At 43.4% G+C, this 13,610-nt stretch overlaps 1 protein-coding gene across 5 annotated transcripts in view; it reads right to left on the reverse strand.

The window, feature by feature from the left end:
- Nucleotides 1–1,369: 1,369 nt before the first annotated feature.
- Nucleotides 1,370–13,610, reverse strand: part of SLAIN1 (SLAIN motif family member 1) — a 143,934-nt gene continuing 131,693 nt past the window's right edge. For all 5 annotated transcript variants that reach the window (XM_033947554.1, XM_033947553.1, XM_033947556.1 and 2 more), the window contains one exon: nucleotides 1,370–2,433. In XM_033947554.1, the coding sequence (XP_033803445.1) occupies nucleotides 2,358–2,433 (76 nt within the window). In that variant the 3' untranslated portion in view covers nucleotides 1,370–2,357. The remainder of the gene's footprint in view (nucleotides 2,434–13,610) is intronic.

Genomic DNA, 13,610 nt, shown 5'->3' on the forward strand with positions numbered 1-13,610 from the left:
AAAAAAAAAAGCAAGCATGCTAATTACTATTCTATAATTGGTACTCAAAGTTGGGTACAATTTATAGAACAGAGCTTAGAGCCGAGATCCATGCTGAAATTTGGGCGCAAAGATTTACACCAACTGAACCCTGATGTAAATTCCCCAATGCCTAAATTAGGCCTAGATCCCCCGAATTCTATAACATGACATGAAAATCCTAGAAACGTCTCTGACCCAGCTATGCTACTCCCACAGCCATGCCCCCTTTGCAAATCCATACAGAAAAGCGTATGCATGCATTTTTATAGAACAGCAACTATAAAGATGCACAAGTAAATTTCAATTATTGCCAATTAGAACCAATAATTGTTAGTGCCCAATTATCAGTGCTACTTGGCTCTTTAAGCAATTAAATTGTGCAACCAAATTTGCACACATAATTTTGAGTGCTATATATATATATTGAATTATGGGGTAAATGTACTGTATATTTTTGCTAAACTAAGTGTATGGGCAGATGGTGAAAATGCCCTCAGCAGATAACACTCTGTCTCCCTTCTACTGGCCTCTCTCCTTTGGTTCCCTATCAGTTCCTTTTAAATTTAAAATGGACCAATATTTGGATTTATTATTTTGCATCCCTTATCTGACCACCTGGATCTTCCCTATGCTCTCTGTTGCTCATTGAGCTCATTTAATCATACTCTATGCATCTTTTTCAAGACCTACCAAGCTTCTTCTCACCCTCTGCACCTCCTGCCCCGAAAGCCCGCTAGGCCACCAGGTAAGGTCTGGGATGCCAGTGAGAAGGCGGGAGGGCGGCAAGGGTGAGTCAGAGCCAGCCAAAAGTTATTTGTGAATTTTCAACATTTGCGGGCCGGCTCTGCCCCTAACCCCTGCGAATACTGAGGAAGAAGTATAGTATTCTTTTTTTAAATCTATAGTTCCAGTAGTCTACCTCTCCCATATTTCACAGGTGCCCCAGGAATGGATGTCACACAAATACAGAGTATTATTTCAATCAGACCTGTACATTTTGTTAAAAACAAGAGGCAGTAGCAGTGCCAGTAAACTGTCATACAGTACAACAGTCCTGGCAGTACAACGTAGATTGTTGTACACTCATTGCAAGCACACTTGTCACATTCTGTTCCTGCTTTCCTCCATGTCACATTCCCACAAAATATGTCCCAGCACATTTAGAAGTTTCAAAGGCATCTGAGCTGCAACAGATGGGACAGAAATCTGTATTGCTCTCTTAAAAAAAAAAAAAAATCTATTTTCACACAGTACTGAAACTCAAATAAGAGCCAATATTTCTGAAGTAGATTGATGAAGAATTCTAATACAGCAATATATAGGTATCATCAAATAAGACATCAAGCCATTGTATGAAAGCGTTTATTAGTGCAATTTTGTAAAATGTTTATCAAAAAACTTTTATTCCAATTAAAACCCTTAGACTGCTTAGGCGTAATAAAACATTACAACTTCATTCTTTGTTGCAAAGTATCGGCAACATACTGCAGTTTTCAGGTCACTGCCATTTTAAATACAATGTCCTTTGGAACTCCACCTTACCAATATGTACAATACAAAATGACAAAGTTAAAAATAAATTAAAAATCTGGCCACAAAAAAAAAAAAAGTGACAGTACAGGTATGAGTTAGTAATGAGACTATACAATGAACACTCTTCCACATTGCTTGTGCTTCTGCAATTCAGAATTACAACCTCCTCATATTGCCCTGAATGTGAATTTGATATGTTCCTAGTGCTAAAAAAAAATCTTATGACAAAATGTCCGATACAAAACAAAATATTTGCATGTCAAAATAGTTCAAGAATGTGTAAAAATATGTGCTCAACAGAAAAATCCCCTGGAAACCAAAGAAAAAGTTAAACTTTCAAGTGCATCAAAGGTCACCAACTTCTGAATTCTTCAGAGGTTACAATTCTTCAGATATTCTTGCAAATGTATTACAGAACTGACCACATGTATCTAGTGCTTCAGGAATGGTGCAATGTCGTCTGGATTGACTGCTAGTTGCCATGTTAACAGAAAATATCTGTAGTGCACTGCACAAGTACAAAAAAATGTGTGTGTGTCTGTGTGTGTGTAGGAGGGTCCTTGCATTCTGGCTGGCCTTATATTTCTCCTGCTGATCCATTAAGACTGTAGTAATCCAGGTTAATATTCAAGTGCTACATTTAGCCTCTTGCAACTTTTTTTGTTAAAATAGTACCAAATAATGGATGCATAAGCCTCTTACATATTAAAATGTTCCCTCCCTCAGGCTTTATTGATCCTATATTTACCCAAGCCAGCTGGGTAAGAGAATACTGCCCCTGTTTTCTTTTTAAGGGCACCACATCAATAGCAGCCATCTCTCCAGTTTCCATCTCGAAGCGTACTAAGTGAAGAAAGGGACTTTGGAGCTTGAATGAAACTGAAAGAGAGAACAGAACAGAAAATATTAAAAAGGCAACATAGCAGAAGACAAAGCAAAGAGCCAAGCAATTCCAAGATAAAATTGCGTGGAAATCTTTGGTTTTTCTACAATAAATTACAACACTCAGTCAACAACACGAGGAGGGATCTAGTGAAGCTTGAAGAATGGTCCTGAATCTGGCAACTAAGATTTAATGCTAAAAAAATGTAAGGTCCTAACTTGGGCTGCAAAATTCAAATGGAATGGTATAGTATATGGGATGAAGTACTTCTGTGTACGAAAGAAGAGTGGGCCTTGCGGGTGATTGTGTCCAATGAACGTAAGATGGCAAAATAGGTAGAAAAGGTAAAGATCCTAGCCAGAAGATGCTTGGGTGCATAGTCATTAGGAAAAGAGAGGCGATAGTGCCATCGTATATGTCTTTGGTGAGGCCTCATTTAGAATATTGTGTCCAATTCTAGAGACCACACCTTCAAAAAGATACAAATAGGACAGAGTTAGTCCAGAGGAATACTACAAAATTGTTCCGTAGTCTTTGTCATAAAGCCTATGAGAATAGACTTAGAGACTTCAATATGTATTCTCTGAAACAAAAATATCTTAAGAGGAAAATATACAGTGGAATCTCGGTTTGCGAGTAACCCGGTTTGCGAGTGTTTTGCAAGACGAGCAAAACACTCAGCAAACTTTTGACTCGCAAAACGAGCACTGCCCTGATAAACGAGCACTTGCAGCCCAGGAAGCGCCGCTTCAGGGGATTCCTCTTCCATCTTCCGGCCAGCCTTCCACGTCGGGTGCCTTCCGCAGGTTGGAGGACCTCTGTCTGGGCCTGCGCAGCCGAGTGCCGTCCCGCCTGCGCATTGCGTGTGACGTGCACAGCGTCAATCATCGGCGTTGTGCGTGGCGTGCGGGTGGGGCGGTACTCAGCTGCGTGGGTTTGGGTGGGGGCTCTCCAGCATGCGGAGGGCATCCGATGTGGAGGGTTGGCCAGTGGATGGAGGAGGCATCCCTCTGAAGTGGCACTGCGGGGTTCAACGGTGGCTAGCGGACATTAGAGGCATCCCCCCCCGAAGCGGCACTGTGGGGGTTCTTCTTTGGATGATGGATGGAGGAGGACGGAGGAGACGGCGCTGCAGCACCCAGCACCCGACAGGTACAGACCCCGGGTTCTGGAACGAATCATCGGTGTTGCCACTATTTTCTATGGGGAACTTTGGTTTGATAAACGAGCATTTTGGATTACAAGCATGCTCCTGGAATGAATTATGCTCGTAATCCAAGGTACCACTGTATATGTAAATTGAATTAAAAAAAAAATAAAAATGCAAAAAAATTCAATAAAAAGAAAAAGTCTCTATCCCATGCTTTCTTGAATTCAGATGCAGTCTTTGTCTCCACCACCTCTGCTGAGAGAATCACGCATCTACCATCCTTTCTGTACGCAGGTGGGTGCGATGATGTCTGGATGCAACATCATTAGATAACACTCTGCTGTGTTTAGATGGTGTTTTAAACTGAGCACTCATAATATTATAATATTATATATACATATATCTATATCTTGGTTTTAAAGAACAAATGACTTCTTTTTTTTTTAATTGAATTTTTTTTGCACTTTCTCTGAAAGAAAGGCAGAAGAGAGAGGATATGACTGAGACTTAAATATTTCCATGGCATTAATATACAGGAGATGAACCTTTTTCAAATGAAGGAAAACTCTGGAATGAGAGGGCAGAGGATAAAGTTAAGAGGTTATAGGCTTAGGAGTAATCTAAGGAAATACCTTTTTTTACAGAAAGGATGGTAGATGCATGAACTATTCTCCCAGCAGAGGTGGTGGAGACCAAGACTGTATCTGAATTCAAGAAAGCATGGGATAGAGACATGGGATATCTTAGGGAGAGAAAGAGATAGCAAATGGGCAGACTGGATGGGCCATTTGGCCTTTATCTGCCATCATATTTCTATGTAACCTAAAAATCACAACCCAACATGGTCACATTTCACCTCACCATGCATGCTAGAGAAGACATTTTGAACTGCCCCCGATACCTACAGTTGGTTTTGTTGGTGTTTTTAGCTTTCACCACATACCAGCCCTTAGGGCAGAGTCCCGCAAACTTTTTTACTCGGTGGCAAAGTAAATGCTGGGCTACGGCTGGAGGGCACCCGGAAATGCATAGACATTGATGTGATGATGTCACACACATGTGGGACATCATCACGTCGACGTCTGCACAAAGTCCCTCCAGTCAGGGCCTTGAGCCGCCAATGGGGGGTGCTGGAGCAGGAGAGGCACTTGTGAGGTGAAGAGGCACGTGAGAGGTACGTCCTGTAGGCAGTCAGCCGGCGCCTCTCCTCCTCGCCGGCACACCCGGAATCTCACCACAGCACACTAATGTGCCGTGGCACACAGTTTGTGATACACTGCCATAGGGGGGTTCTAAACAAGGCCATGTTGGGTTGTAGTGTTTTGGGTCTTTGAATGAGTGTTGTAGTTAATTGTAATAAAATTGTATGGAAATCTTTGTTTATCTTGGATCTGTTTTGGTTCTTTGCTTGATCACAAGAACAGACACATGCTTTGTTTCGTCATAACAGCAACAAGGACTCACTGATAACTCTAGCCCTACATTCTTCAGCATTCTCCTTCCTGAACACCTACAGCCTGAAAAACCTTTGCTTTATGTTGGAGAAAGTTTGTTTCCTATTAACTATGCTGCTCCACTTTGCCTAAAGTGTATCTCTAACAAAATTAAATGACTTACAGTGGAGAAGCCTAATGGTTAGAGCAGAGAGTTAAAAACTAAGGGTCAAATCCTACTAATGCTTCCTTTGACCTTGGGCAAGTCACTTTGCCCTCCACTCAGGTACTAACTAGACTATAAAATACATAAAGATGCAGAATGATGCAGAGACATGTTTAAAAGAAGATACAGAGTCAAGAGTGAGATTATAGTGTTGCTGCTATTGGTCAACTTAATGAGGTTTAACTTGGCTCTGAATCACAGGTGTAGTGTTTTGGGGGGCATGAAAGGGAGGCTCCCTGGCTTTTAATTGAATCAGAAAAAAAAGAGCACTTGCCATCTGTTCATGTGAATTCTATAAGAATTTGAATTAAGCTCAGTGGAGCATTTTGAGATTTCACAGAGGGTTGAAATGTGGTTTCTGCTGCCAAGTTATTTGAGAACCACTAGCAAATTTAACACTTTCATGCACATTAGAATTCCATGTATATTTAGATATTATGATTGACAATTTTTGAATTTGAACTTAGGCAGAACTGAAGCCTGGCAACTAATGGCTAAATATACTGTAGTATTTAAAAAAAAAAAAAAAACCCTCTCAAAAATATGTAATATCACTCAAAAAAGAGAGAAGGTCAATGTATCAAGAGTAATTTCAAGGTTTTTTTGAAAACTTAATTTATTGTTTATTTTTTACATTATTTAAATATTTTTTAATATGTTATCAATTTAATTAATTGTGTGCAAAAGTGTCAAGTGAAAATATCCCTAAAATTTTAAAACATACATCCACATTTATAATGTTCCAAAAGGCACTTAACTTTGTTGGAATAGGGTGAAAAAACCCCAAAGTCGTCCTTATAAAGATCAGCTGAATAGTCCTTTAATCAATCTGTTAGTCCAATCCTTTTGGGCCAATCTAGTCCTTGAAAGATCGGACTGGATTTGAAAACATTGGGACTAAAAAGATTGGACCAATCAATTGATCAAAGGAATAGATTGCTCCCCTCCCCCACCCCACACCCTTTGAAATGAACGCAGTGGTGAGTTTATACCATGTAACCCAGGGGTATCCAACCTTTTGGCTTCCCTGGGCCGCACTGGCCGAAAAAAATGTTTCTGGGGCCGCACAAATGCTGCAGCAAGACAGAGGAGGGATCCGGCAAGACGGTAAACACCCGGGGGCAGCAGAGGAAAACACTGCATCGCCCTCGCCGGGGTCACACAAAATACTTCATGCCTCGGGCTGCAGGTTGGACACCCCTGATATAACCCATTCAAAAATCATTCTGCCAGGCTAAGACCGAGCCAACAGTGCCAAGTGCATCTCCCTCTGTCCTTCTAGTGTTATTCAGTATATCGGTGTAGATGCAGGTGAAACAAAAACAGCAAGTCTCTCAGCCTCATCTGAGCAAAGGGAGCAATTGCCTATAGGACGGACAAATCTTTATTGCACTAAATAAACGAACCATTATTCTCTGCTACTATAGTAGCTTCTACACAGACTGACTCTCTCCCTGGCTCTAATAACACCAGCAATAAGGACCTAGACATAATTGGAGTCACAGAAACGTGGTGGACTGAGGACAATCAATGGGATGTGGCCATACCAGGGTACAAACTATACAGGAGAGACAGGACACATAAAAAGGGTGGAGGAATAGCGCTGTACATAAAAGACTCCATACCATCAGCCAGGATGGTAACAACAGTACGGGAGGATGGCTTGGAATCACTATGGGTTAAGCTACAGGGAGGAACAGGGGCAGACATTAAATTGGGTCTGTACTACCGCCCACCGGGACAACCGGAAGAAATCGACCAGAAGCTGGAGGCTGAACTGAGGCAGGTATGCAGAAGCGGAAATGTGGTGGTGATGGGGGACTTCAACTATCCTGGGATAGACTGGAGTATTGGGCACTCAAACTGCGCAAGAGAGACCAAATTCATAGAGGTCACGAGGGACTGTTTCATGGAGCAACTGGTCACGGAACCAACACGGGGCGATGCCACTCTTGACCTAATCTTCAACGGACTAGGGGGGCCAGCAAAGGAGGTGGCGGTATTACCCCCGCTAGGTAACAGCGATCACAACACGATCCAGTGCAGGCTTGAAATTGGATCATCAAAGGGGAAAAGAACCACAACGACGGCACTCAACTTCAAAAAAGGAAATTATGATGCCATGAGGAAAATAGTGGGAAAGAAACTCAAAGGCAACATAGGGAAGACGGAATCCGTAGAAACAGCCTGGACCTTACTCAAGGAGACTGTGCACGAAGCGCAAAACCTATGCATCCTCAAGTTCAGAAAAGGGTGCAAAAAAAATAGAACAAAAAACCCAGTGTGGATAACAAATGCAGTGAAGAAGGCGATAAGCAACAAGAAAGCATCGTTCAGAAAATGGAAAAAAGATCAAACAGAGGAGAACCAAAAAGTGCACAAAGAACACCAGAAGGAGTGTCACCGAGTGGTTAGAAAAGCAAAGAGAGAATACGAAGAGAGACTGGCAGAGGAAGCAACAAACTTCAAGTCGTTCTTCAGATACGTCAAGGGGAAGCAACCGGCGAGAGAAGAAGTGGGACCATTGGACGATGGAGACAGAAAAGGAGTAGTAAAAGAAGAGAAAGAGATAGCTGACAGGTTAAATGAGTTCTTCACGTCAGTCTTCACGATGGAGAATATAACCAACATTCCGGAACCCGAGGAGATCGTAATAGGAGACCAAGACGATAAGCTGGTCGATTTAGAGGTAAGCCAAGAGGATGTACTCAAGCAGATTGACAGACTAAAGAGCGACAAATCGCCAGGTCCGGACGGCATTCACCCAAGGGTACTCAAGGAACTAAAAGACGAAATAGCGGAGCCACTTCGACAGATATGCAACCTATCCGTAAATACTGGAGAGATCCCGGAGGATTGGAAAATAGCAAATGTCACGCCCATCTTCAAGAAGGGCGCAAGGGGAGACCCGGGAAACTACAGGCCTGTGAGCCTGACCTCAGTCCCGGGAAAGATGATGGAGGCACTGATTAAAGACAGCATCTGTGAGCACATCGAAAAAAATGGGCAGCTAAAACCGAGTCAACATGGCTTCTGCAAGGGTAGGTCATGCCTCACAAACTTACTGTACTTCTTTGAGGGGGTGAACAGCCAGGTGGATAAAGGGGAATCTATAGACATCATTTACCTTGACTTCCAAAAAGCCTTCGACAAGGTACCACACGAGAGACTGCTTAAAAAGATATGGAACCACGGGGTACAAGGGGAGATCCACCGATGGATCAAAAACTGGCTGGCAAACAGGAAGCAGAGGGTTGGCGTAAAGGGCCACTACTCAGACTGGAAAGGGGTCACGAGCGGAGTTCCGCAGGGGTCGGTGCTGGGACCGCTCCTGTTCAATATCTACATAAATGACCTAGAGGCGGGAACCAAGTGTGAAGTCATTAAATTTGCAGATGACACCAAACTATACAGCAGGGCTCAAACCAGGGAAGACTGCGAAGATCTCCAAAAGGATCTAACGCAGCTGGAAAAGTGGGCCGAAAAATGGCAGATGAGCTTCAACGTGGGGAAATGCAAGGTCATGCACGTGGGAAAAAAGAACCCGATGTTCACATACAAAATGGGGGGGAACACCACTAGAGGTTAGTAACCTGGAGAGAGACCTGGGAGTGATGGTAGACGCAACACTGAAGGCATCGGCGCAATGCGCCACGGCCTCAAGGAAAGCAAACAGAATGTTGGGTATCATTAAGAAGGGTATTACGACCAGGATGAAGGAAGTCATCATGCCGCTGTATCATGCAATGGTACGGCCGCATTTGGAGTACTGTGTCCAGTACTGGTCACCGTATCTCAAGAAAGACATGGCGGTACTTGAGGGAGTACAAAGAAGAGCAACTAAACCGATAAAGGGAATGGAAAATCTCCCATACACCGAAAGATTGAAGCAGTTGGGACTTTTCTCCCTGGAGACATGATAGAAACCTTCAAGATCCTGAAGGGCATAGAAAAAGTAGACAGGGACAGATTTTTCAAATTAAGGGGCACCACAAGTACAAGGGGGCACTCGGAGAAATTGAAAGGGGACAGGTTTAGAACAAACGCTAGGAAGTTCTTTTTCACTCAGAGGGTGGTGGATACATGGAACGCGCTTCCAGAGGCTGTTGTGGACAAGAAAACATTAAATGGTTTCAAAGAAGGTTTGGATAGATTCCTAGAAGAAAAAGGGATTGAGGGGTATAGATAGGTATAGACCATTGTTCAGGCAATGGGCCTAATGGGCCACCGCGGGAGCGGACCGCTGGGCAGGATGGACCTATGGTCTGCCTCAGCGGAGGCAACTTATGTTCTTAGATTACCAGCTTGAACACCTCTAGTGATTTGGGGGATTTCTTTTCATTAAAAAGACTTGACTTTTTTTTTTTTTTTTTTTACTTTACTGCTGAACATTTCAATGTTTCCCTCTATTTTCCATGCCTCATTTCATTTTATTTGCATTTCTGTTTGCTTAATATGTTGACATGGTGAAAAGCACTCAAACAATATTTAAGTACAAGGTGAACCTTTATTTAGACGTGTGAAATGCATTTATTGTAGGATGGAATGCTGAATTCCAGATATTTAGATTACTATCTGCTATACTATCACATTGGGAGCCTGAGTAGACTACACCACTGTTCTTCAACCGCCGGTCCGTGGACCGGTGCCGGTCCGCAGGAAATTTCTGCCGGTCCGTGCAGGGCCGGCAAGATTAAGGTGACCATAGGTCCCGTTGTCTCCACACACAGCTTCGGGACAATGTCCCGAAGCTGTGCTCGGGGACAACAGGACAGGCGATCATTTCCTGTCCCTACCTATCACGCAAAAAAAAAAGCCTCCCTCCTTCCTTTCCCCCGGTCCCCTGCTCTTACCATCCTGCTGCTGCTGCTAAAGCCGACAGGAAGTTTTCTTTCCGATGTCAATTCTGACGTCGGAGAAGACGTTCTGGGCCAGCCAATCGCTGCCTGGTTAGCCCAGAACGTCCTCTCCCAAGTCAGAATTGATGTCGGAAAGAAGACTTCCTGTCGGCTTTAGCAGCAGCAGCAGGGCGGTAAGAGCAGGGGAAAGGAAGGAGGGATGCTTTTTTTTTGTGCGACAGGGAGGGAAGGAGGTAGGCAGGCAAGCAGGTTGGTTTTGGCCAGGGAGGGAGAGAGGTAGACAGGCAGGCAAGCTGGCTTCGGGCAGTGGGACAGTGGGGGTGGGACAAAGCGTGGAAGGCAGTTAGAGGGACATAGGAAGGAGGCACTGGTGGCACTAAAGACAGTAAGGGGCACAAAGGACATGGGAAGGAGGCACTGGGGACACTAAAGACATAGGAAGGGGCACTAAGGACTTGGGAAGGAGGCACTGGGGGCACTAAAGACATGGGAAGGAAGCACTAAGGGCACTAAGGACATGGGAAGGAGGCACCGGGGGCACTAAAGACAAGGAAAGGAGGCACCGGGGGCACTAAGGACATAGGAAGGAAAGAGGGAGGGAATAGAAAGGAACAATTCTTGGGCCTGAGTGCAGAAAGAAGGAAATGAAAGAAAGGATACAGACAGAAGGAAACGCAACCAGAGACTCATGAAATCACCAGACAGCAAAGGTAGGAAAAATGATTTTATTTTCAATTTAGTGACCAAAACGTGTCAGTTTTGAGAATTTATATCGGCTGTCTATATTTTGCACTATATTTGTCTATTTTTCTATAGTTACTGAGGTGACCGAGCTCGCGAAGATGGGGCTTTTAAATTTTAGTCCTAGTAGTTTGCCGGTCCACAAAATAATTCTTTTATTTCTGCCGGTCCACGGGTGTGAAAAGGTTTAAAAATCACTGGACTACACCGTACCGCACGGCTCAAAGAACAGTTGGGCACCGGACTACAGAGGGGAGAGGAAGCAGCCTGACGTGTGTGTAAGAGTGCATGTGTGCGTAAAAACATCCTTTTATTTTTGTGTACAATTATTATGGATCTTAGCGTCATGTTCTAAACTTATGTTTAGTATCTATTTTTGACACACAGATATGCTATTATGATCCATAAAAATATATATTCCATGCAATGTAAAATGACATAGAAAGCAGTACAGAGGATTCATCACCATCAGGGCTTTAACCCTTTCAGGACCATAAGGATCGTAGGCCAATTTTTGTGGTTTTGACGACATTTTTATGGTAAAAAGGGCTTGCAGATGCCAAAAAATTGATTTTTTTTTGTGAAATATCATTATTTTTATTTAAAAAAATCACACTTCTGGCTTATGGACAGTGTGGCAAGTGAATCTTCTCGTCAATCTAGCAACGACGCTAATGAATGAATGTCGGAACCAGTTTGTTTACACAAAGGCAGTATCATATGGAATCCGTACATATCAAATTTAGAACTGTAGACTATCCCAATCAAAATTTATAGGATTTTAAAGTTATGGGACAAATATGTCCCTTGGTCCTGAAAGGGTTAAAAGCCCGAATACAATACATTTGGTTGCAAATATCCCACCAGGCTAATAAAGCTTACATAAAATCTATGTGAGCTGCTCTCTGTGATTACTTATTTATATACCACTTATAGCATAAGTGGTTTACATTTGGGTACTCAAGCATTTTCCCCATCTGTCCTGGGTGAGCTTATACTCTAGCTAACATACCTGGGGCAACGGGGGATTAAGTGATTTGTCCAGGGTCACAAGGAGCAGTGTGGGATTATCCCTGTAACATGTGGCAATTGAATGCATTGGAACAGTCACTGGAAGCCCAAATTTTACTGTAAATAATGCATGTGTAGTAACAGAACAGCTTAGGGAACTGTCTAATCCAGAAGGTTGCAAATATGGTTTTAGAAGCCACAGAGCATGCCAAAAACAAAAATGCAAGACTGAGCAGAAGCAGAGCCAAAGAGGATGTCAACATAATTTTAAATTTTAATTAGTATATCCTTAACCCTTCCTCGCATACTTTCTAAGTGAAATCCTATGTGTTGATTAGCTCATTGCAATTTGTCACAGTAGAAGCAATCTACCAAAAGGATAGTCCCCATTTTCAGAGTCAATTTTTCAGCAACACCTCGTTTGGGCATGTAAATTTGGAACATATGATAGGAACATAAAGAGGACGAAGAGCTTTGGAGCACCAGAGTTAAAAAGCCAACAAAACATAGTAAATGACGGCAGATAAAGATCGGAACGGTCCAATCAGTCTGCCCACTAGTTATACCCATTAAAAATACATGAATAAATTAACTTGTTTCTTCTTTGATATTTCTGGGTCAAGTCCACCTGGCATTGTCCTAGGTTCCAAATGCTGAAGTTGCCATCCAAGCTCACTCCAGCCTATCCAACCATCCTGTTTGCAGAAGTCTGGCCTGTAGCATCCTCATGTTCCAAGTTAGTGGCATTTCAAGTTTCTTTATTTTTGATATGCTGTTTATCTTACAGGTATCTCAACGGTTAACAATAAAATTGAATATAAAAAAATAAATAAAAACATGTGTATTGATGCCCTCCCAAGTCCAATCTACACCAAATCATCACATATGGGACACAGACCATGCAAGTCTGTCCAGTACCGGCCTAGCTCTTTAATTTACATTCTTTGTTTTCTAATTATAGATTATCCCACACTTTTTGGTGACCCGTCAAAAGGGCGCAGGACAAACGCGCGCTGACAATTGTGCCCCATTGGCGCGCAGGACAAATACACACACTGAATGGGAGGTCCGCACCAACAGGATACTATTTTGTCTTTTTTGAAGGTTACAAAGTAACCCTCTTTTTTGACAGTGGGGCCAAATGATGCTCCAGGGTGGGGCCTATGGCCCGCATTACAGCGCAGGAGGCTGGAGGAGTAGGAGGGACTGAGCACCCCTCCTGCTTCCAAGGTACAGGCAGTGGGATGAGGATAGGAGGGGGCGTCCGCTGGAGTGGAGTGGGCATCCCACCTGCTGTTTGAGGGCGGGTGCGATGGCAGGAGGAAGTGGGTATACCGCCTGCCATATTTTTAAGCATGGGCCGGGTGTTCGGCTGGCTGCGAGCAGCCAGAGGAGGAGGGACCGGATGGCAGGAGGGATCAGATGGCAGAGGGGACCAGGCATCCCTCCTGCCATAAGAGTTCAGCGGGAGGTTGACAGGAGACCTGACAGCAATGTCAGGACATCACTACTGTCAGGGCTCTGCCCTGTCTCAATTGCTCACTGAGCGATTGAGTCGGGGAGTTTGCATGCAAATGATTTGCACGGTGAAAATCATTTGCATGCAAAAAAGATAGTGAATCAATAGCTATTTCAAAATCAGCCAGAGAATTGGCCATCAGCAATTGAATCGCTATCTTTAGTGATCTTCACGATCATCTCATGAGAATCTCGGAAAGGGTGAGATCCAGAAGGCCTTGAGCATGTGCAGATG

The sequence above is a fragment of the Geotrypetes seraphini genome, chromosome 6 (genome assembly GCF_902459505.1).
Source record: "Geotrypetes seraphini chromosome 6, aGeoSer1.1, whole genome shotgun sequence".
NCBI classification, from domain to species: Eukaryota; Metazoa; Chordata; class Amphibia; order Gymnophiona; family Dermophiidae; genus Geotrypetes; species Geotrypetes seraphini.